Here is a 25,219-nt window from a genome sequence, read left to right as displayed (position 1 = left end):
TCACTACTACTCCACAAATTTGAAGTTATACTTCTTAAAAGGAGAAAGACTTCCTAATCCTTTAAAGTCACAATTCATTTGTTAACATTTAATGAAGTGTTTCACTGTGCTCTCTGAACCTAAGGATATCAGAATACTCAAGTGAGAAGCTGATTCTCCAGCTCACATTTTCTAGAAACTAAGCCAGTAACTTTCATTAATTCAACATTTTACTTACAACTTTCACAGAAAGTAAATGAAACAAACTTTCCTAAAATTAGTATTCTGAATTCCTAACACTTCAGTTTCATACTGACAGTTCTAAAGACATTAATAAGGAGAGAGTAAAACAGATATTCTAAAGAAAGTGATGTACTTCGATAACACCTTGAAGTACACAGAACTAAGTCTCATTTGCCTTACTAAAAATAAACCAGAAAAAACATACAATTTTGACATTTAAGCATGATTAACAACAAAGCAGCACGTTTAAAGTTATTGTGTGTATATTGTAAATCCTTAATATGGAAAAAAATAAAGGAAAAAGTCAACTCACAAAATTCAAAACCTTTTATTACAAAGTTTTACTACAAAAATCAGTATTTAAGAATACCATGTTCCATATAAAGGTACAACAATTCTTAATGGACTTGTGACATACTAAGTAGCAACAAGCCATGCTGCTAAGGACGGAGGGAAATTCCTGTTAGAAGTATGTACTTAGGTTGCCTTATGAAATGATCTATTTTTGAAGGTAATTCTGTTAACAGCATTAGCATTTAGTATTTGAGCAATCTGAAGTGAGAAGCCATTAAGTCCCTTTGAAATATTTCAGTAGGACTTCTGAAAACAGATGTCAGCCTTTTTATTAAAAGCCTAGTGTACCAATTCTAAACCCACTACTTTGTTCTTTCATACAGCAAGCACAACACATATGGTATTTTTGGATCCAATCTAACACATCCAGAATATACTATGCTGTCCTTACCCACTACCAGTAACTTTTAGAGGAGAGGTGTCCCAGCCTACCAGTTATGGCACTTGTCACCCACACCCGTGTCCCCAGTAACTCATTTGCAGGTTTTCACTTGAAGATAGACATGCTGCTAATTAGCAGCATGTCAGCTCCAACTACTCACCAGCCCGGGCGTTTGGCTTGTTTTTACCAAAAAAAACCCCAAAAACAAAAAACAAAACCCACACACACTCAGAGCATGTTTTCCTTTTTAGGTCAGAACACACTTAAAAAATTGAATGTAGCAGCTAGGTGAATGCTTTGTATCATCATATTGTTCCATTTTTTTTGGATTTTGAATTTTTAAAATGTCATTCATCATACTACAAAACCAGTACAATCATACTATCAGGGTAGGGATAGGGAAGAAGGCAGTATCACAACAGAAGAAAATACAAGTATCACCTTATGCTTCCCCCCCCCCCCCCCCCTTTTTTGCAGCATAAAGGTAAACGGAGGAAAAAACAGCATGCACACTCAGTAGGCAAAGGCTATATATTCCTTATAAACTGGTTTAACCCCCTCCATACACCCATAACTACTTAGAAGCATTAAAATAAAGACTTTGTTACATGAGCCTTTAACTCCATGAAAATACAGACATAAGTTTCATGCTTGTTTCCCCTGAAATTACAAGCATTTCCTTGCAACCCACAGCACAGTTGTTTACTGTATTCTACCCAAAAGCTTCAGGACCCTATTATCAACACTGAAGAGAGATGTTACATTACATAGCACAAAAACATAGCTGCGGTAATACACAACTGCAAAATCAGAACATATACCTCTCTGATGCTATATACAAGCTTGCAGCTTCTAAAGAGGCCGGTCCCCCACCTTGGGCGCTATCAGTACACAGGCCTTGTGGCACCACCTAGTGGGCTCCCACCTTTTCAGTGTGGCATTTAAAAGAGTCACATGCAACTGGGCACCCAAGTTTGCGCTGACAGCTCAGCGGATGATCACCCTAACAAGTCACAACACTGTTCTGTGAAAGGAGACATGCTGAAGTGAAATGGGTCAGCGCAGAGTATTACCTACCAAGAAATCTCTTCATTTCCATAATTCAGTGTGGAAGTGCTGATACACATTTTTTGTTGAAGTAGTATAATGGTTTTGGCACACACAGGTTGAACGAGGCAGATGTTACTTCTGTTCTCTAATTCTTATCTTAGAAATAGAAAGGATGATCCTATGCAAGTCTGCCTGCTCCTCCCCCTCCCAAGACACCAAACAAGGTTAAAATATCCCCTAATCAACAACAAGAATAAAAATACATAGCTGCTCTTAGTTTGTGTTAAGAGATACTACAGCTTTGCTGAGCTATTAGAATTCAGCCGCTCAAATTCCACAGAAGTATCCCACAAACCTCACACGGCATATCAAGATTAAGAACTTTCCTTCCTGTCACTGGGATTTAGTAGGAGTATAACCATCTGATGGCTAAGAAACCTGTGTTCACAGAGCCTACTTAGTATCTAGGGATTTGCAACTGACAACCACAAAAAGCAATAGATTTCAGCTACAGAGTTATCAGCTGACAGACTCAAAATCAAGTACTACTTTTCCTCCCCTCTGATATCCTCAGCTTTTCCTCTACCCATAACTGCTATCTGCCTAACAGTGCATAGACACAAGCAGCACTGGTATACAATTTTTTGCGTATATACACAGTTGTAAGTTACATTTACTCTATATTGATGCAACGGTACGTTATGAAACGGAGGCTGAAATAATCTGAAATTTGTGCAAGCTACTCCTTGTTGAAAGGGCTATCTATACAAGTGACTCTTCTTGACAACGGGATTATAAATGCTGCACAATTTCTGCCAAAGGGGAAAAAGATTGTGCTAAAGTTCATCTGTTTTCCTAGGCATTTTCATGTTAAAAGAAAAAAGAAAAAACAAAAAACTACTGTATATAGATGCTTTCAGTAAAGCATCAGCATAATACAATTCATTCTACCACAAGCACAGTTAAAAGACCTTAAAAGTGAAGCAAGAAACAAAAAAACCTGACCAGATTACATTCAGATAAATACATGCTTTTATCTTCGGCACATACATACACTCAGTGAACTCTAGGGATCGGATCATAATACTTTATAACGATCCAGGAACTGCATAAAAAAAATGTTTCTTTTCGCAAACATCAGTATTTTAACTTTTTGTTAACAACACAGAACACAGAGAAAGCCTAATGCAATTTACATTTTTTTTTGCAATTTTAGCATAGGCAAATAGATACATTAGATAAGGATTTTACCACAACGTAGAGTAAAAAGGGGTCTGCTGAGAAGGTTTGGGGACAAGAACTCCCTATCATAGCGCAAAACTAGGGAAGTCGACATAATTTAGGAGCTCTTTCAAAAAACCGTAGAGAAAAAAAAAAAAGTATTGCAAGAACAACTATAAACAGTAATATTAGTTTGAGGAATTATCCCAATACTTGTTCCCTTAGATAATGCTGACGACTCCTACACAAAGGATATTAACCTTTCAGAAATCTTCCTTCTGAGGTAACAGCTTGGACAAGTTTTGTCTAAACCACCTTGCAGCACACGTCCTTAGTTTAGCTCTACTAAGGTTAGAAACAGTATTTCAGGTGAACAGGTGAAACATGGCTTAATTCCCCCCCCCCCCCCCCCCCCGGCCCAAAACAATGTTATGAACTTGAAGCATTAGTGTAGTTTTAAGAGAACACATGCAAATAGCAACCCTTGAAGACTGCATTTAAAGTTCTTTAACAGAAAAAAACAAACCAAACAAAACCCAAAACCATACCACACAACTAGATACAGAAATGCTGAAAGTAGCATTTCCAATGTTTCCTGCCCATACTTGTTTTTCCTCTTGAATTAGCAAGATTTAACTGTTACTGAGACAGACTGCATAGTTTGTTCTCTATTTCCACTGAATTTTCCTCATAACATACAAATCATTAAATCACTCAGTCTCTCTCACTTTATTCAATTTAGCATTGAAGAGGAGAGCATTTTTGCAATTGATTTGAAAGAAACTGAGACAGATTGTATAAAAATCAGTCATTTTACAAAGGCAGCAGCAAGATTTCATTACAGGGTCAGTACTACAAAACAGTATCTTAACAAATTTGCTTTGCAGTTTAAGTTTCAGGGGCTCAGTGGCCACCCCCTCCTAATGTTTGAAGGCTCTCTCTCATGACTAGTTTTTAGAACTCCCGTACTACAATTAAAAACACCACAGCATGAAAGCACAGGGTTCTCACCAATGTCACAATGCACTGATCTCTGACTCAAAAATTAAATTTACTACAGTTTAAGTGCTAAAACAAATTCCCCCTCAGAGAGCTTATAGAATGGTTTTTAAGCCTAGTTTGCAGCACTCTTACGCTTGCATAGCTGGTTACTGTGGGAGATGCAAGGCACTGAAGCTGTTAAGTGTGTTCTTATCTGCATTACAGTCCCCATCTGTCAAATATTCAGGAACAAAAAAAAGCCAAGTAGGATTTTCCACCTTCTACGGGAAAACACCCAAACCAAAAACCCAAATCCAGAGCGACTACATCTGACACTGCCACCCCGGACGACTGCTCCAAATTAGAGGAACAATACGCTATTTCCAATTCAAGGACCAAGAGTTTGGACATATTTCACTGGCATCTGCTCTTTGAGCAGCCTTGGATTAGTGGGAGAGAGATCAATTTCAGGAAGTTAATTCTAAGCACTCTACAACCAAGGGTAGGGCGTTTGTCTCAAACATTCACAGAAGTATGCATCTCATTCTTAAAATAAAATCCACATGTGAAAAATAACCATAAAATGTGAGGTTTCCCAAATGTTTTCCAGCCCAGTAATACACTGGATGGTTCTGACTAATGCTGCATCACTTGAATTCGTCTCTGAAGTTTAGCTGCTTAGAAATTAAGCACTGAAGGAAGCAAAGCCTCCCAAGTATTAAAAACTACTTTTTTTTTTTTTTTTTTTGAAAGTTCAGGTATATGGAACTGAACTCCTATGTTAGAAGCATACCAAGAAGATATTTTTTTCAAGCACTTCTAAATCCTGCTGCAATCAAAGAACTATTTCAGATATTCTGGTCATTGACAAATTAAGGCAACATCACCTCCTCCACATCTCACTGGTTTGATATTTTGCTAGCCTTAAGACGACAGTGGGAATTCTATATCCAAGATGAATGCACGATTCTACCCTTAAAAAGGGGCAGATTCCAGAAGTGACATACAACATACGTAATTCCAAAGGACTCCCGGGAATAGCATTGCGTTTGCAAGTATCAAAGATTCCACTCAGTAGGTCACAGGTGGAAACAGAGAATGAAGAGCAAACCATCCAAGAAAAATTGACCTTAAATACCTCCACTGGCAGACCTGCTGTTAGTCTAGCAGAGCGCAATAGCTATCTGAACATCTGTACAGTGAGAACACATATGTACCTCAGATATATTTAGACTTATCTTAAAAAATAGCTAGAGTAAAGCTAGCACAGATAGTTAGCCTTGTAATAGCAGTTAAGATAAGGCACCATGTACTGCAGGACAGTCTCTATGGGCTTCATCTTATTACTTTCCCTCTCAGCTCCTTCTCAATCTTCATATCATGTTTTACCTACCTAAATGCATGGACAGGCATTTTTGCACATTATCGCTGTCTTCACCTGCTGTTCAAGTATACCTTTAGAGAGAGTATCTGGCTTTCTTGCTCTGCAGAATCTTTCACGTGGATAAAAACAGCATTTTCATCCCATTCAAACACCTGATTTAACATTTTCAGTATGTCTGAATGCACCATAAGAACTGGTATTTACCTTCAGGTTGTACCAGTCTAGGTTTTCTATTTAATCTTCAGTGGGGCAGGCATGAGCTCCGAGAACAAGCTGTCTAAAGATTCTCAGCATGCAAAAACAGAAATCGAAGCCTGATCCATCAAGAGACAGGGAAGCATTCTCTTCAATTTCCTCAGTATAAAGCTAGGTAAGAATCTCAACATAACCCGTAAAAAGCTCCATTTATGAACTCACAGATCTCTCTCTTCTTTTCAATCAGTACAAGAAACCACTGTGCAGGAAGCTTTAATGTGCAGTTATGACAATGAGACCCCACTCTAGAAGTCTACAGAGCTAAGAGAGCAATGCTTAACAAGTTTTTCCATCTAGAGATTTATTTTCTAGCAATAAATTAAGGTCAAAGGATAAGGATAAAGGATAAAATTGATCAGAAGTTTAAAGACAACTTGTTAACAGTTAAGGCACTTGAACAGAGCTGCATCTATCTTCATGCAGACTTCACAGAAGGTCAAAGGACTACTTTTAGAGAGCACCATAACCATCAGACATTAAGAACAGAGTTAAGTGCTCACCAGAATTAGCCATTACTCTACACTAAGTGCCACCCACAGATTATGCAATTGAACTGGCTGCCTCTGCCACTTAACAAGATCTATAAGTCATCATGTTCTCAAGTGCAGACATGACAGTACGCCTCAGTATCTTCAACACATTTTGCAGCAAAGTGTAACTACCAAATAATTAAGAGTAACATTTTTGAAGCTGATGCTATTGAATAAAAAAAAAAAAAAAAACCACACACCACACACCCACCACTCAACTTCACCACCTGGGACATAAGCAATTTTGAATGTATAAACTGATTGATCTAAAATCACTGATTACAGATTCTTTTCAGAGAGTAAGAATCATTAGGAAGAAGTGGTAACAGAACCCCAAGATATATGTTTTTGATCAAAGAAGTCTAATAAACAAGCTTGCTTCACAACATATACATTAGGATAGCTTCCCTTGATCTTTTTACTCCAGAAAATTCTATGCTACTATGAACCCTATAAAATACATCCCAAGATCAAGTTATTATAGAATTGCAACATGAACTGTCATAACCCATGCTATTGGAACTCCAGCGTGATAATGAAACTGTTCAGATTTTACCTAGCTTTTATATTTTGCAGTAATAAAAAAAAATCGTTCAAAGAATATGCAGAGTGACAAAGCAAAGAAGCAACATACAATACAGTGCATCCTGAAAACTTTTGACTCTTATCCAAAAACTACATTTAATAGTACAATTCAAAAGTCAACCCCCAGAAATATCGATTTTAAATTTGACCTCTTTGTATACATATATTCCTTGATAAAGTGACAACAACAACAAGACCCTTTTAAAGTTTTATTCTACAGAAGGTTATGGAAAATTTTTCTGTTGCTCAAAAGTATGTAGCTAAATCTTTGCAAATAGTTTTTTTTTTTTTAAACAATAGAACCCTGAGTGCTTTCTCCACACACAATACATTGCTATTAAATAAGAATTAAACAAATATTGAAGGTCATCTTGCACACGTTACATTTAAATCACTTAGTCACATACTGCTTTGAGTATAAAAATAACTAATTTATCCCAAGTTCTTTAGAGCTCGGCCCCTTCTGACAGTCCACCACATTTTTAATATGTGGATAATAACAATCTTAGAAGTGAGACAAGCCTTAATGTACGCACAATAAAAGCATCCATTAATACTGCGTACATACTTTTCATTCTAAATCTGTAAGGGTACACAGTCCTCCCTAAGTGTTCATAACACAGCTCCCAACACGTTCAAGTGATTCCATCAAGGCTATCAAGTTGAGTTCCTGCTACTGACAGGACCTAGTTTGCCTGGCTCTACCCACATGTATTACACATCAGCTTTCCTCTCAGACTGGCTAGGTCTCTTGACCTGCCAAAACCATTTGCTGCCAAACCACAGTTGCCCAAGCTACCTGCCAGAATACTGAGTTCAAGCAAAACAAGTCTTTCACTTCTTTCTGAACTTGGTTTAAGATCTTGCTTCCCAGACACCGCCTACACAAAAACTCTTTCTGTATTGTCCTTCTCCTGACTTCAGCTTCCACCCTTTCTTTCATTTACCTAAGTCACTTTGCCATCTCTTTCTAGAAAAACTCTTCCAATCATCTGACAGTGACCAGTCTAATCATTCGCTCAATTTTTCTACATGTCAAATCCTCATACAGATATTGAGATCACTGCAGCAATTTTTCCCTGTCCCAGCCTCTTTGCACAGCTAGCTGGAACACATGCTTCTCAGCGGTTTCAGGTTTCTCACTGAGGGTTACTTGTCATAAAGAGCTGTTAGCAATGACTTCTGAAAACCTCTGCATTTCAGGCAATACCTAAATCATGCAAAAAGAGTACAAAGCATAACAAAGAACACAAATACAAGTCTTTCTGGTGTTCAGCAGCCCAGCAAATGCCGCACTCCCCAGTCACAGTTACAACTCTACCCAACTCACATGCTGCTAGATAGAAAGAATATATACGGGGGGGACTTCGGAGAGCTTTGCTGCCAAACCTCAGTAGGTCTTTGCTAAGCACGTGTGAACGGCAATTGTCCAGTGCTTCCTCGTCCAGAGTTAAAGAGGCTTTCATGGGGGGGGGGGGTGTAGTTATGCCCTCATCAAAGATATACTACATCCTTACCAAAGATAAATATTCTTGAGTTTCATCTCTCTGCTTTAAAAGATGAGATATTACATCCAGAAGGCTATAGCCTCTTTCTCTGGAAAAAAGAAGCAAAACTATTTTTTCCTACTTATATCATTATGAAGACAATTAAGCTATTTGGAGTGAACTTCTAAGAAGATTTCAGCCAAAATCGCTTAAAGCATACATCCAGAATGAGAGATGCAAGTCTTAATGGCTGCTCTTGGGCTGTCAAGGCAACTGCAAACAAGTGTTTACAAAATTCAAAATTTAAGTATGAAGTAGCTTCCAGCATAAACAGAACTGTGGACAGACTCACAGCACTACTTTCCCCCAGTACCACAGCTTTCTTCTATGCCTTCTTCAAAAGTCTTTCCCACCCGCTATGGCATCCCCAGAGCATGCCATATTAACTCCGAAATGAAAGGATACCATTTGCAATCCTTAATCTTAGAGCAACGCAAATTTTGACCAACTCCTAGCCACTAGCGTTCCCATCATTTTGTCATAAACGGCATGTTTCTTCAAAGCTTTAGAATCCATGGTCCCTTCCCTTTTTGCACTCTGATCTTGCATTTACAATTAAATCCAATAAGCCACTCAAACTCATTAAAAAGCCTATAACAGAAATTCAGTTCCTCAGCTGCTATTTTAACAACAATCTAAAAGTGGCTATGTTTCAGTAGCTTGTAATTCACTAACGCCCATTACAATCTAGTACCAAACCCTCCTTAAGGAATTTCATTAAAAAACAAAAAAATGCCCACACTTTTTATCTGATATTTCATGCCTCATTTTTTTTCATTTAAGAAAAATCTACCAGCTTTGATTTTTTTTTCCAGTTTGATTCAATTTTAAACTGAATAGTTTTCAGCCAAATTCTGAAACGGATCACAATTAGTTAATCTTGTTGACAAAAATAAGTCCCACTCAATGACCTCCACATCGCTTTATTAGCTCTAATCCCACCAGTGAATACATAACAACTGTTGACAGCAAAAAACTATACCTGTTATTCATATGTGAGATCTTCACCTTAAGAGCCTGAAAAGTGAAACAGACTCTACAACCAGGAAGAATTTTATCTAGTACAACTGAAAATAAATTCAAACACTAGCAACAAATATGACAGATAAGCACTTTGCAAACATTAAGCAAGTGACAGTCTCAAGGTACACAGCATGAATAAGATACTTGGTCTTTCTTTAGAAATATAGGTTAAGTTTTCCTATTTTATAGGTAAAGTTAGTGAATTCATTAAGACTAACAACAGGCACAGATTACCAAAAAGGAAATCCATTATTGTTCCAAGCGCACAGACTACTATTTTTTTTTTTGGGGGGGGGGGGAGGGGGCTTAAATTGTTTCCCATCTATAGAAGGCAATCATATAATACCTTTCAGACCTGCTTACCACCCATTTTTTGGTTGAAACAGTGGGTATGTAAGCATGTTTACTACCTACACGTTAGTTTGTTCTCTGCAGCTGAAGAAGTTTCCAGAGAAGTGGTGTTTTCTCATATCCAGTGCTCTTCTCTCCTCAAGTTTGAGGCTTGCCCTCTTCTTCTGCATAGTGTTCAACATGTGACAAAAAGCTACTGGTATGAGAAATGCTTCAGGTACTGTCAATATTCTTCTGGAGGCAGAACGTTCTAGCTGCAAACAATACACTGAACACTTGGCCAGATTTTCCAGAAACTCTGCGCATCTGCTTCTCATGCTTTTTTTAAACAGGTTCAAAATCCATCTCAAGCTTCTCTACAGAATTAGCTGTTCCTAAATGATCTTCAGAAGCACATATGTACCTCATGGTAGCTAGTTCCACTGGCAAAGCACTGGGGTTTTTTTTCGGGGGGAGGGGGGGTGCAAACAACTGGAAAATTAGTATAATTCTGCCTTGGGCATGCCAGTTTCACCACCTTGTAAAATACCTAGGCATAAGTTCAGGTCTTTCCTGTCCTTTAAAACAGCAGCTAATTTTTCCACCTATTGCCAAAGTTGAAAGTTCCTGTCAACCGTCTGTTTTAACACCTACCTTGTGCAATCACATCTTTTAAGAGCTTAACTCCTAGTTTCGATCACATTTAAAATCTGTCTACCTGTAGAGTTGAAATCAAGTTCCATGATCCATGTAAATACTGGTTGAGTTCTCCTAACCCAGTATAATCGCCAAGTAGTAAAAATTAATATTGTGATTTAATTTAATTTTTTCTTTAAAAAAAATTAAAGGGATGTTTTTTCTGTATTGGTAAAGTTAGAGATGAAGTAAATGTCTCTCCTGTACTGACATAAAGATGAGTAAGGCTCGGTAGGAAATAAACCTCTCTTTATTCCCTTAATTTCCCAGGATGCTGGCAATTAAGTTATGACTTCACTGACAAGTTGGTGAATTTTATTTCTTCCATTAGGAAGCCTTAACACTTAATTCTGCTAATATGTAGACAGCTCAGTCCCCTAACAGACTACGCTAATCTAGGCGCTCAGTAGCAAGATGAATTTTTCCACGCTGTTCTATTCTTCTCTTGATATAACTTAGGACAAAAAGTTACCCTAGCTTTTTTGGAGAAGACTTTTTACTCAGCATGCAACCCTAAATCAGTTTAAAAAAAAAAGTATGTAAAACAGTATCCTATAACTAAACTCTCAAGTTGTATTTGATTTTCATCAGCATTTCCTTTTGCTATTTTTTCTGAGAAAAAGAGTTACTAAATCATACAGAAATCAAGCAACAATTGTCCTAAAAACGTCTACACAGCCTACAGCTTTTCCAATTATTCCCGAGTTGTTCTGCGTGCTGAAGGCTTTGGAAGACAGCTACTAAGTACATTTCCCCTCCCTGTATCATTTATAATAAAATAGCATTATAGAGAAGTAGGCCTTGAGGAGCTCAAAACGGTCATCTGCTTCAGTCTGCTTCCTTGACGAAAAATGATTTAGCTATAGTCAACCTTCCAAGCTTTGTGTTTTCTGCTTATTATCCTTCTATACCTTCCAATTTTAGGGAGTTTATTTGTTTGGTTTTTTTAACAATATGCAGGCCCAAAAAATTTCTTTTAAATTTTATAAGCATACTTCCATTTTTATCTTTCAAATCACTAATAGAGCTTGAAAGAAAACTAATTTAAGGACATGCCAAGTTTATCAGAACTCAGAGACCATGTAAAAAAATTACACCTATAAGAATCATCCACAGTTGAAGAAACTAACCCTTCTAACAAAAGCTGCCTCTCAGAACACACCTACAGTCTGTTTGTTCCTTTTGCTACAGCTGCCATAAGGAGGTTAAAGCAAGCACTAAATAAGCAACATTTTCCATTTGAAGGCTAACTGATCAAAGAAACAATGCAACTTTATCCCTTTTCAGATCAACCTAAGAGATGCTTTGCTGTTTGATTCAAGTATGGCACAGAGTTACCAAACAAGTTCTGCTGCTAATAGCGTGAGAAATTAATTCATTCTATCTCCCTATTTTTTCAGCATCCTACCATCCTACTAGTACTTCCCAACTTTTTTCTTTTTTTTTTCTTTTTTTTTTTTTTTTTAAAAGTAAAAGCTTTACTGCTGTAATAAACATAGGCACTTTTAAAATCAAGTTTTTTAAGTATTCGGATTTTATATAAAACATCTACAAAAACATACGCTGGCAGATTTTTGCAGGGGGTTGTACATAACCAGCCATATGCAACAGCCAGCTGCCTGTTCTGATACAATTCCCCCACCTGTACCTCACCGTAGCTAAGAAAAACACTTTTGTTCCACTACATCAGATTTTCCTCCCAGAAATTCACAAAAGCTTTTGTTACTGTTGTGACATATCCTTATGAAGTAAAAATACCATAAGACTGTAATAAAATAAACTAATAAATAATGAGTAAAAAACTTCCAGAGACACATTTTGCTATACAACAAACACCCCCAAAATCACCACATATTAAAGTGTCTGCAAGTATACCTCAGCACCTGCATGAAAGCAGCCACATAAAAACATTTATGTCAATCAACTTCAATAGAAAAAAATTATCTCCTCTACACTCACAGCAGCAGTTGTTTTGAGGGACACCTCTTATCCCTCAACCAGGCAAGCAGTAAAGTGCAGTGCACTAATTCTACGGAGCAAAACAATCCAAGATGTAGGACAAGTCACTATTAATTTACAAAATCTGTTTCCTTCAAGAATCAAAGACTGACTAGTAGTTACTGGAAGCTAATACAAACTCAAGAGAAAGCAAAAACTTTCTACAAGTGATTGTAGACAAACTCGCCACCTTCCAACCTACTGGATCAGTGACTAATCTCACTGTTTAAACTATTCAGAGCTCTCCGAATGCACAAGAGAATGAATCATTCTTTCTGCATTGCACAGAACTGAGGATACTATCAAAAACATTGCTCTTTGCTGAAATTTGTGCAACTTAAAACTTCCATGAAATAGTCTAGTAGAGCTCCACAATAAATATGGCTGCAACATGAGACGTTATGCATTAGAGTCAGAAGTTACTAAAATGAAATACAGAATAACTTTGACACTCACTACTGAAGGAACTGTACAAGTGGTTTTGGAATGTATATCCAAAGAGCACTAATCTTTAAACGCTAATCCTGAAGTCAAATGTGCTGGTTATAAGGTAAGTGACAGTGATAGTAATATATTAGAATCAGAAAAGCTGATGATAATAAATCAGCTGATAGTTATGATTAGCTATTGGCACGGGAAAGGGAAAAAAGCTGGACATCAACACATGCTGGCAAAAATTAAAAGCACTGACACAAAACTGAAGCAATGAAAGCAGTAAAGAAAAATGAAATTCCTGAGGTAATAGGGTTGGGAGTGGGAAATTACACATGCACACCATAATCAAAAAGTGATGGAAGGAAAAAAAAAAAAGCTCATTTTAAATACAGGTTTTGAATTCAGTCTTATTCCAAGTAAAATTAGCTTTCTGAAATTCCTCCAGGTTTCAAGGGAAAAGGACAACTATATGCCTGCAACTTTAAAAATAAATAAGCCAGAGAACAAAAGAAAGCTAAGCTCTCCAAAAGAATATATTGCAAACAGCCTTGCAGTTTTGGTCTGGTTTTGACGGCTCAGCTCAACAGTAAAGCCAGCTATTAAACATTTGTCTAACATTAAACTAATTTAAATGTAATAGTTTCTTACTTGATCTGCCTCCCACATTAGCAACATCACAACCAGATTCAATAATATTTGGCTAAGGGACTGAATGACATTTTGCCATATGTTTGCCCTACGAGGAATTCCTTGTTTCCTACATTAGTCCAAAAAACACATACTGAAATTTGAACATAAGAAACAAAAAAAATTGGATCTGAAGGTCAGTATTAAAAACAAGCATTGGCTGTTCCCACCGAACAGGAATCGGGCAACAGCAGGAGGAAACGGTGGATAGTGCCAACTGAGCTTACAAAAACTTAATTAAAGAAATCAAATGTACTCTTGTCAACATGTAATTTTAAGTTCCATATGAATGCATATATAGGTTTTTAAACAAAATCTCCAACTTCTAGTTTATTTCCTTCCAACAGCTGGGAAGAGCAGGTCAAACATTTATCTACGCACAAACCTTTCACAGTCAATCTTTGACTCAATCTTTGACACAGCTATACTAATTTTGCAAAACACTTTGCCAATTATTGCAGAATTATGCACACCTTCGATATGAGAACACTAAAGACATATATGCACCGTGCACTTTTAAAAAGTTCTTTTAGAGTTGTACTCCATGCCTCCTTCATGCAATGTGGATAAACAAGAACCCTTCTGTTTATTCTGAAATGATTTTTCTATGACAACAGAACAAAGATTAGGAAGGCTGGAATTCTACACTTTGGTTTCAGTATTTTTCTACCCTTCTACTATGGAATCATTATAAACAGCAGTAACAGTTTATCTAATTAGCTTTAAAATCAGTGGTAAAGTTCAACATTTATTTGGGAATACTAAGATACGACTTCATTTCTATTCATCCCATCACTACAATTCCTCCTGCGACTTTACAAAACATGCCAGGACTCTTTGAAGCACCAAGAGTTTTTAAAGCATCCACATATTTATTCTTACAGGTGACGCAAAACTAAGAGAGCTTGGGCCTCTATCCTACCCCAACGCTGCGTAAACCTAGTACTTCTTCCAATATACTGACCAATCATTTCAGAAATAAACAGTACTCCATACTTTAAAAGAAAAAAATCTTTAAAGGTAATGCTTTCATCAACAATTTGAAGATAATTTACTACTGCTTCAAATCCAAAAGAACCTTTCCTGAATTCCTTTACCCTTTAGGAACTCACAAATCCAAAGGTAATCTTAACTCTCTTAATTGTTCAGTCTACTTCAAATTACCTTGCATTTAACTGCCTGGCAAGAACATGCACAGGCACCAGGGAAACAAGCTGTCATGGGTCAGATGATGCAGCGTAACTGCCTTACATTGTACACTTCAGCATCACAGCAAACATGAAGCAGCTTAGCTTCTCATTATTAAAAGATAACCATCATCCTTCCTCCCCGCCAAGTCCAACAATATATGCACAAAGATAACCATTTCCCAGGACATGACAGTAGTAGCTTATTGCTATAGAAGCTACGTGTTTACTACCATTCCATGGTAAATGCAAGTTAACTTTGAGTTGCATAATGCAAGTATTTTGTCCTTGCTCATTTCCTTACAGACAGAGTTGAATCAATTTATTATAGTTGTGAACAAATTTACAAGCAGACTGGTTTTGATAAGACCGCTGAGGACAGATCTCAGGAATTAGAGATAGAATATTTCTAAAATAGATGTTTCTATTTTCTATTTAAGTGTGTCCTCATACATGATACTTAGGTCATTAGCCTTGCTGTGAAGACTAAGTTTAATTGCTATTGTATAAGTTTGAGAAACATTGTACTAAAATCAAAAGGATCGCCCAATCATTCTGGAAGAAACAGTCCAGGGCATATCCCTGCTGTTAAGAGAAGGTAGCGGAGTGGTAAGTTACTATCACTTGGCTAAGAAGTCTTCTAACCAATCACTGTAAATCAAAGTCTTGGGTTCACATCCCTTCAGTAGAGTGACTAATCTTTCATTGATGCTTTGAGCGCCATGCATTTAACAGCCAGTTCTCAACTACCCAGGCTAGCAGAAACTGAAATGCACACCTGCCAGCTTTGAGGGAACCTAGGTTTGACGTTTTATTTTAAAGAGGAGATGAAAAAAGTAGATCTGCCATTTGACAGTCCACCTTCTCAACCTTTTTGGCTCACTAGCAATCTGTGGACCACAAGCAATAAACTGCTCTAGGATATGCATTTTGAGATCCGAGAGTCCAGTAGGCTGAGAAGTCACTGCAACACTAAACTAAAAATAAGCATAATTAAAATATTTTCCTAAACCAGACTTAAGAATGTGAGGTCATTTATTTTTGTAAGAGCAAGTATCTTGCTGACATACTTGAAATGAAATTTCTTCTAATGCAGCAGGCTTACACAGCTGCATTCATGGAGGGCCACAATAAAGAACATTTTCTGTTTCCCACATTCAGAGGTGACACAGTTCATGCTTTAGGAACCTCTGATTAGAGTCTACACCCAATTACTGCAGCTGTTTTATAGCTTACTCGCAATGTATTGCAACATAATCACTATTTGTTTTTAAGATAAGCAGTGGCAGACCACCAAGGTGGGGGGACAGGGCCAGAAATCAATCTGTCAGAAGATGCTAAAAACACCACCGTTTGGGATACTAAGCCAAACAATTATACATCAATAGTCAAGATCTGCGCTACAGCAATTAGTTTTAAAAGCAGATTCAAAATTCTTATCATGACAAATCAATATTCACAGCATTGATTAAAAGATAAAAATTTGATTGATTTGAAGCTCAACCTAAATAACCAATGAAGATATTGACAAATTTCTCCAGCATCTAAAAATAAAACCCCGCAAAACATTGGGGCGGGGGGAGGTTAGAAAGAAAGCAGTTACATGGCATTAGTTCTGTAACCAAGCAAAAAGATAACAAGCTGTTCCGTGAGCCCATTTATTCACGGTTGAGACATACATGCCTAAACTCCTCCCATAATCAACACCACAGTAACTGCAATCCTGGCAGACAGTTCTGAGTTTATTACAGACAGTGGCTTGGGCCTCTATTCTACTGAAATGCTGACTGCCTCTCCACTGGTAAAAATTTAATTCTCTTAAAAATCAGCTGATGGGGAGGAGGAAAGGAATTAGAATAAAATCGTTGGGTAAATTAACACCGCATGAGTGTCCTCTAGTCAAAAGAAAATGGACAATTTCACTAAAAATTACCAGCAATGAAACAGTAAACATTAGCATTCTGCAAACTGATGCCTGACACCAATACAAAGATCCAAAGCCTCTATTCAAAGCACAGAGAAGTTATCTGTTCTCCCTACAGACCTGATTATAAGAAAATCTCATGGACATGATTAGGCAATTAAAATCAGTGGCAAGTTTCACTCTGTCTTTGCATGCTTAGGGGAAAAAAAAAAAAAAAAAAGCACTCAGGGAAATGACCTCTTGCCTTTTACTTGTGTCTTGAAAAAGCTGAGTAACCAGTCATCAAGTGAATCTGCCCTATCTATTTTTTTCTTCACCTCCAGTCAGTTTAGTTTAGATTCAAAGCAGCTTTTATGTAAATACATTCAAGTAACTGTTTACATTGGCAAAGTAAATCACTTAAGCAAAAGCATTTGCTGTTAAGAAGCACAAGTCTCTTGCGATGGGACTAACCGATAAAGTGATCTGGTGTTTTTCCATATGAATAGCAGAATATCCACTGTCTATGATGTTAATACCAATCTCAACCTAAAGAGATTATCAACTTTAAAGGGCGAATAGCATTAACGTCCAAAGCTATAAAGTGTAGTAACAGTAAAGTGCTGAATTTTGTTTTCAGTGCTCTCTTACGAACTCTAACTACAGCCAATTATGCTAGTTTTTTTGATAAATTTGGAGGCTCAGTGAGAAAGTTCTTTAAAGTAAAAAGTGTTACTTGAAGCTGAGTAGTTAAGTTGTAAAGAAATAATTCAGAGACCAGTAATACTAATCATTTATATACTCTAGCCAACACTGGAATCAGCTAGGGCAAAGAGAACAACTTTTTAATTAAACTGCTTACTACACTGGGTTTTTCTGCTATATGACAACCCTCTCCATTGTAACATCACATATCATTTCCCAACTCAGTAAGGTTTTCTCTATTTATGCACAGGTCTTTCAGACTTTCAGTGGAAAACAAATATCACATCTTGGGTAAGTAAAAACTGGGGAGGTGTCAAGCTGTGAAACCGATGGCTCTTCCCAGAAGGGGAGGGAAAAGCCAAGAGCAGATCAAGGAAGAGAAATGCACAAAGACAAAGAACTGGTTCAGAAACTAATGGATATCTGCATATTCATGAAAATAATGAGAAGCAAAAGCTCTTAAAGAGATATTTAAGAGGACAAAGAACTGTCTCAACTTATTTGCTGAGAAGTTATTCAGTGGACTGTGGGAAAAGGTACTTTCCAAGAACACCTGCATGAGTCTATGAACAGCTTTTGCTTTAAGCTAGTTTAAGTCACAGAATTTCTTTTAAATGAGCTGTCAAAAACAACCTGTAGCTCAAGAATTCACACTAAATTCAGTGCTCATCCTGTTTGCTGGAGTGTTTTTTTTTTTTTTTTTCCCAGAAAGATACCTGGTATCCTGGGAAAACACCACTCCCTCCCTCTGCAAAACAAGACACCAACACCTAGATGTGTGAGACAGTTCAGTACAGAAACAAGATAATTTTATTTTGGAATTATACTTCAGAAGATTATAAAACTGGAAGGACTGCCTGTGAATAGACTTATTTGGCCTTGAGTAACTGCCTCTACAAGAAAGCAAAAACGGCTGCCTCAAATATTTCCTCTTACACTCTAACAGCAGAAAGGTGAAAAAATGGTGGCAAGACTCAGAATGAAGACCACCTTGGAATCATTTTTGTTCCTTACCACACCTTGCCTGTCCTACAGAAGATAATGTTCTTAAACCCTGATAATAAACTCTATCAACAGCCCTGCTTCTAAATTACTTCATTGTGCATGAAACAAAAATGGAAAAGAAACAGGGTAGTTCATTCCCCGAGATAGTACTTCAGAGCGAGAACTTTTATCAGAGACAGCTGTAGGTCTTCTTCATCTTCCTTTCAGCTTGGAAATCTCTACAGAAAACTTTACGTCTGATCAGCACTAGATTCACTAGCACAAACGCTCAGTTATGCCTTACACTTTCTGAGATTTTGCATCAGCCTAGGTACTGGTACTAACAGAAGAAGCAAAAACAAAATAAAAATGGAACATTTTTCCTTTTGAAAATACACAGACGTGCTTGCAGAGAGACTAATCATCTTTCAGTATATGAAAGAAGGTTGAGCTTGCTCAGCTGAAGAGCAGAGGAGAAAACAGAAATCCAAAAAGGGAAGGAGTTAGGTATTTTCCAATCTCAGATGGCAGAGTATACCTTCCCTTATAAGCAGGTAAGGCTTTCTAGAAGTCTGCCCTATGGACAAACAGAGCACACACAAGAACAGACAACCACACCTTGGCCTTTCAAGCTGATCCCTGCTTCATATTTCATCTTGCTCCACCTCCAACCAAACAGACAGCCTCCCCGAAGTGAACAGAGGCCCCAATACTGAAAACGAGGATGTCCATTCACAGACAAGAGTCCTTTCCCCCACTACTTTTCCTCCTTCAATTAAGTTTTGTACTTTTTTTTTTTGGCCGGGGGGAGGGGAGGGGAACACTCCCTAGAATGACTCAATTCAAATTCTTTTCTCCAATCAAAATCTACACTAAAAAGCTATCAATAATGCAATCTGTTTCCTCCCCCTCACTCCATTTTTGGGGCAAGTTATTACTGTTAAACAAAACAATGCTTTCTGTTCATTATTAATACAGCCACATTCCCTAGTCATATGAAATGACAGAAACTTGCCTTACTTTTCTTTCTATGTATGCCAACACAGGTATAACTGAGCGTAGGAATAAACCCAAAAAACTTTAAAGCGAACTGTTAGGATAGCATATGAACCAGAAGAGAGTTTACTTGCCATCGCTGCCTTGCGGCTGCCATCTAACAGTAAAGTAAGCTTTTACTGACCAAACAGGAGAGCAGAAGATCAAAGAGATGTAAATCACAACTGCCGATATCAGGAACAGATCAGCAGTCACCTGAGGTGCCTTCCGCAATCAATGGACCAAGGGAACTTTCCATGCCCATCCACTTCTAGAGCAGCCTCTTCCTCCTCCCTTCAGCAATGCAGAGCCCATGCTGCAGGATCCAAGGTTAGCCTTTGGAATGCTCCCCTATTCACAAGATATCAAACATGAGTGCCCAGTGCTCTCCAGTTTCCAAATGCAGCAAATATCTGCATATTCCTTAACTACAAAAGCATTTAAGAGGCAGATTCTTAAAAAGTCTTTGCACCACGTGAAAAGCAGAGTTTTCTGCTAAGCTCTTTTCTGAAGATACTTGTGTTGGCATACATTCTGACTTGATCAGCTCTCTCACCCCTGCACTTCCACTGATGGTGAATGAACCATTAATGAATTTTTTCATCTTCTTTCAACATTAAGACAAAAAAATCTTTTAAAGTTGATTAAGGAAAAAAATACATACATTTAATAAATCTCTCTGCAACTGGAACGTTCCAAGGTGAAAGTAGTAAATTAGTCTCTGTGGGATTTGCTTCTATTCTAATCTCTCTTTATCGTTCTTATCACTGCCTAAAACGCACAAGATTAAGGAACAGGATGGGCAAGAAACTGTCCAGAATCGTACCAAGGTGGTTGTGTCTCGAGTACAAGATGGGTTAGACAACCTACATCCCCCAAGCCTTTTTTTTTTTTAATGTCAGTCCTAGAAAATTGAATAAAGACAATCTATTCTCCAAACATTTTACAATTCAAGTTGAAGACCAGAAATAAGCTAGACAAACAGAAGAGAGCAGATCCAATACTCATCAGTACGATGGGTACTCATCTTAGCATACTGGAGACCTAAGCACTGTACCGCCTTTAGAAGCCTTTATGTTTACTAAGGCATTCAAAAAAGGATTGCAAGAAATGTCACCAGGGAACTATTCCAGAACATGCTTTCTTTCACGCTGCTCGGCATGCAACACGTGCACTACATCTAGAAAGCTGGGAACTTCCCAATTTAAAAATCTCTACAGGAAAAAAAAAAAAAAAAAGGTGCACTGTGGAGGTAAGCTACCTTGGTTCAACATGCTAGGGAAGAGTTTTCATAGGGAAAATAAATACTAAGCTAGAAAAGTTATTTCTGCAACAGAAACAGTTATTTGATCTTAACATATATCAGACCAGAAGTCTGATGTCTGGCATGTCTTTCAATTATGTTTCTTATAGTAGGAGGTCACAAGCTAGTAAAGTTCAAATTTACATTTAAGTGAGACTAATACAAATTCAGGCAAAAGTCATTTATAGGAGTTTTGAAAGGAAGTAAAATGTACCTAGCTTACATTTTACTGATGTTAGCATGATGGCATAAATCTTCTAGAAGAGCTTAGTCTGCTTTAGGAGAAGTCAAAGAACGTTACTGGAAAAAAAGTCAAGGTTTACTTTTTTATTTTACAAACAACTGACAGCATCCAAATAGAGGAATACCACCCTAAGAAGTGACACCTGTGGCAGACATCAAATTGCCAGGTAATATTATACTTTACAACCTAACCAGCATAGTAACCTTAAAAGACAATTGAGTTAGAAGTGCTCCCTGTATTCTTAATTGTTCTGGACTAGCAGGAATCTGGAGGGGGAAGAAAAAACAAAACAAACAGACAAACACACTAAGCAACACAATAGATAGAAGTAAAAGCCTTAAAGGCACACACTCAGAGGGAATTGTCATCTTAATAGGCTGCTCCTGAAGTTATACAGTTACTTTGGCAAGGTTGGGTACTGAGGATTAAAGAACACCTGTGAACCATTAGAAAGACACTCTGGAAGCAGAAAGACAGAAGATCCACCAATGACTTCAAACACAGCAACACATTTTACTGGAGCACTTGAAGAGCACTAAAGCTTTTCTGAACTTGCTGATACAAACAGTCTTAAGATAATTTCAGGAGACAAAAAAGGCTCCTACTAAAGACTCTGACACCAAGTTAAAGGAACAAAAGGCTCCAGAAGCAAGCATTAAGAATGGTCAGGTTACTGCACATCACTCCCAAGAAACGGAACTGCGGGGAATGAACCCAAGGTGCTCTAAATGAAGTAGGGTACACTAGCTTCAACATGGCCAGGGAACAGGATCTGCATAGAGCTATCACAGAAGCAGCAGCAATGAAAATGCAGAAATGACTTCACAAACAGCAAGAGGATTTAGCAAATCAGCCACCATCGCTGAAGTTTTCTCCCTTTAAAAGGTCAATGCAAATCATTATAAAAGCAACTGGACTATTGGTGACAAACACAGTAACAGAAAAAAACCACACACTTCTGTCTTGTTCAAACTACCATCTGCAATAGAAGGGTCTAAAGTTCAGAAACGTATACAGAATGGCTGCTACTAGATCACTGAAATCCACAGAATTACTCTCGAAATTAAGATTGACTTTCATCATCAGTAGATGCAGACCTTGAATACCACATACCACAATACTCAACAATGTTAAAAAACAAAAAAATCACATACATGCACAACCCCCCCCCACTAGCCTACAACACATCTAAATCACCTTGCAATAACTGCAAATGTTAGAATGTGATTAGGTAATATTTAAGTCTAACATTGTCATCATCGTTCATGACAACGCGCACGTATTTCAACAGTTTATGGAACCACTACAAAAAAGTTTCCAAGTAAGCAAGCCAAGCAAGGCCTCATGCAATGTTGATTTAAAGCAGTTTTGTAACCTACATTATAGAAAGAAACATGAAAAGGGAATCTCCATTTGCAGAAGCATTCTCCTTAATCATCCTGATAGCCAAATCAATTCACCTCCTAAATTCTGCAAGCCATCACAAAATTCGCATTTTAGATGAAGACAAAGTTAAACCTAACCACTATCATACAGTGAAAGCATTAAGTACTGTATATCACTGAATATCACCATTATTTGAAAATTAGTAATCTCATGTTCATTTTTCATCAAAATCAACTGTTCATAGATAAACACAAATTTGTTAGTTATACTGTTTCAAGGAACTCAACACTTGTTACAGATGGGGATGGAAGCTATCTGCATATATGTAAGAGAAAGGTCACATTCCTCATTCTTTTAAGTCATGTGGTACGCTGACATCTAGGCAGTATTTGCCTTGGATAGCAAGTGGGCTACATCTTGATATGTGCATAGTACTGATTAGGAAGAGCAACAAGCAAGAAAGATCACTATTTGCCTTCAGATCATAAAAAGTACCAAACTCAGAAGAGTAATAAGACAATGAAAAAAGGCGGCAAAAAACCCCCCACAGAAATAAAAAGTTCAAACCTAGTTTCGGAGACAAGGGATCTAATCATCCAAACAGAAAGCGAGTTTTCATGTTAACATTTTTTTCCTTTGATTAGGCTTCCATGTTTTAAAGCTGTTTTTTAAGCCACTTTGTCAAATTGGTTTTCCGAGTCATCTGCAGAAGCCTAGTCTCATGCCCTATCATTAAGAAGTCAAGTTTGACCTTTCTAATACCTGGGGGAAGAAGGGAAGGAAGTGTGGGGGCGGGGAGAAAAGAATTAAAAAAAAAAAAAAAACAACAAACGAGCAGGAAGTTTACAGCAGTAGGCCTTTAATGTCTACGTGAAAAAATAATGGCTGTTCATCTTCTTCAGAAAATAGAATCTTATGGAGAATTCTTGTTTCATTTGTCAACAATTAAGCAAGCAATGCACTACATTTAATCAACTTTAAAACAGCTATTGCATCAGCAGGATGTTTACAAATCCCAACATGTCAAAGAGTTCAGCTTGGCAACAGCTGGCAATGAAAGACACAGAATAAGAAGTCGAAGGAAGAGCATTATTGGATCAGAAAAACAGAAAAATACTGATATATAAGATGAACTGCAAGTGTTTGCTACCTTTTGGACTTTACATTAAGTAGAAATTTCACAAATACTTAGAGCTACATTCAGTCACGATTTGTTCCTCAATCAAGGATTCATTGAAAAATATTTCCTACGAAAAGAAATCAGTTCATTTCTGACATCTTCCAGAAAGCCTATCACAGTGGCCGTGTGTTTCCTGTAGCCTTTTTGTTTTGTTTTGTTTCTTCCCCCTCTCCTCAGTTCGTCTCATAATACAAGCAAGTGAACAGTTTTGGAAAAGAGGATTTAGCAAATATCTGTTTTTTAATTTTGGCTAAACATAGTCTAACATTATCCACAATGACAAGAACAGTGGAATGTCTTAGCAGCACCAAAGGCACAAAGATTTGGCAGGTTCTTCAACTAGATCAGCTCCCCAAGGTACGCTAAGGAAGATCAACACTGATTTTTGACAAATTCATCTAACACAACCAAGGCAGGAAGAAAAGTCTTCTAGGTATCATACAAAAGAACGTAATTACAAGTTACAGCAAGGACGCCATAAAAACAACAACAAACCCTTATAAACCTAATAACGTGGAGCTGAATTTTATGGAATAGCAGCAAAAATACCATGCACATCAAGACTACTTTGAAGTGAATTTGCTTTGGTCTAAACCCATTATTCAAACAGGTTCTTGTGGGTGGATTGTTTATTTTTATTTTGTTTTGTATAATTGTTTATTTTTGGTTCTGGAGCCAAGAAGACCAGCTTCAGTATCAAAAGCACTATTCAGAGGGAGGAGCTGCGTATCTTAGTACGTTTCACACTTCTAAAAAGAAAGTCATTAATAGCAGTCAAATTTTGAAATTATTGCTATATCAGTGAATGACAATGTATCTACCACTGACAAGCTATTCCAGTGGTTCTACGAATACTACCCTCTTGGATAGGTTCTTAAGAAGTAAGGAAGGAGGAAGAAAAAAAAAAAAAGTGTAACTGCCTGCTGTAGGAATCTACTGGCATATCAAGTTACAGACTTTTGCTCAGACTTTTCCATCTAGAAGTAGTACAGTTAGCTCAGGAGCCATGACGTAGATACACATTCCAAAATGATCTTGTAACTTGGATGACTCCACTTAAGTTTTACGTTCTTGTAAACTCAATATTATCATTTATTTTCTCCTCATCTCCAATTACTCAACACTTGTTAAAAGGGATCGCAAAAAGCAGAAGAAAAAACAGCCACAGATTTAAGAAAAATATTTATATAAAATACTTAATGCTAACACTGAAGTGTAGTAATTATTTACTTCTACCTCGGTAAAAACTATGCGATTATGGTATGCCAGTGCTTCTGCATTTGATGCTTCCCAAAGCAAAGCAGCCAAAGACCGCAGAGTTAGGGCATTCCTTTAAGGCACCATACTCAGATATTAACAGAGGTTATGGCTATCAGTGTGTACACGCTTTGAATAAAGATTGTGTCTTTAAATATAATCTTTTAAAAATGAACCATTTACTATGAATAACAGCAACGTATGTGCCTAGAAAGCAAGAGAAAGCATCATGTCCTTCACACCTGGGGCATTCATCCTTAAGTTACAACCTGGAATTAATTCTGTTCCATGCCAGACCATTTTAAATATGCCCAAGAAACTACCAGCAAATGTTATTTTGGCTTTACGTCATTAA

The 25,219-nt window shown here is 37.4% G+C and overlaps 2 protein-coding genes across 12 annotated transcripts in view; one reads left to right on the top strand and one right to left on the bottom strand.

The window, feature by feature from the left end:
- The window catches only part of LOC138060861 (spindlin-Z), a 62,848-nt gene that overhangs the window by 35,257 nt on the left and 2,372 nt on the right, over window positions 1-25,219 (bottom strand). For 3 of the 11 annotated variants that reach the window (XM_068924360.1, XM_068924351.1, XM_068924361.1), the window contains exon 2: window positions 19,711-19,845. The exons of 7 other annotated variants lie outside the window; for them this stretch is intronic. The gene's annotated coding sequence lies outside the window, so the exon portion shown is untranslated. Of the gene's footprint in view, window positions 1-19,710; window positions 19,846-21,020; window positions 21,093-25,219 lie in introns of those variants that run through there. One more of the 11 variants, XM_068924359.1, reaches the window with a different exon arrangement.
- The window catches only part of LOC138064235 (uncharacterized), a 34,863-nt gene continuing 30,153 nt past the window's right edge, over window positions 20,510-25,219 (top strand). The window contains exon 1 of the mRNA XM_068925916.1: window positions 20,510-20,513. Within this exon, the coding sequence (XP_068782017.1) occupies window positions 20,510-20,513 (4 nt within the window). The remainder of the gene's footprint in view (window positions 20,514-25,219) is intronic.

The sequence above is a fragment of the Struthio camelus genome, chromosome W, assembly GCF_040807025.1.
Source record: "Struthio camelus isolate bStrCam1 chromosome W, bStrCam1.hap1, whole genome shotgun sequence".
Classification (NCBI taxonomy): Eukaryota; Metazoa; Chordata; class Aves; order Struthioniformes; family Struthionidae; genus Struthio; species Struthio camelus.
This window is presented reverse-complemented; position numbering and strand designations above follow the sequence as displayed.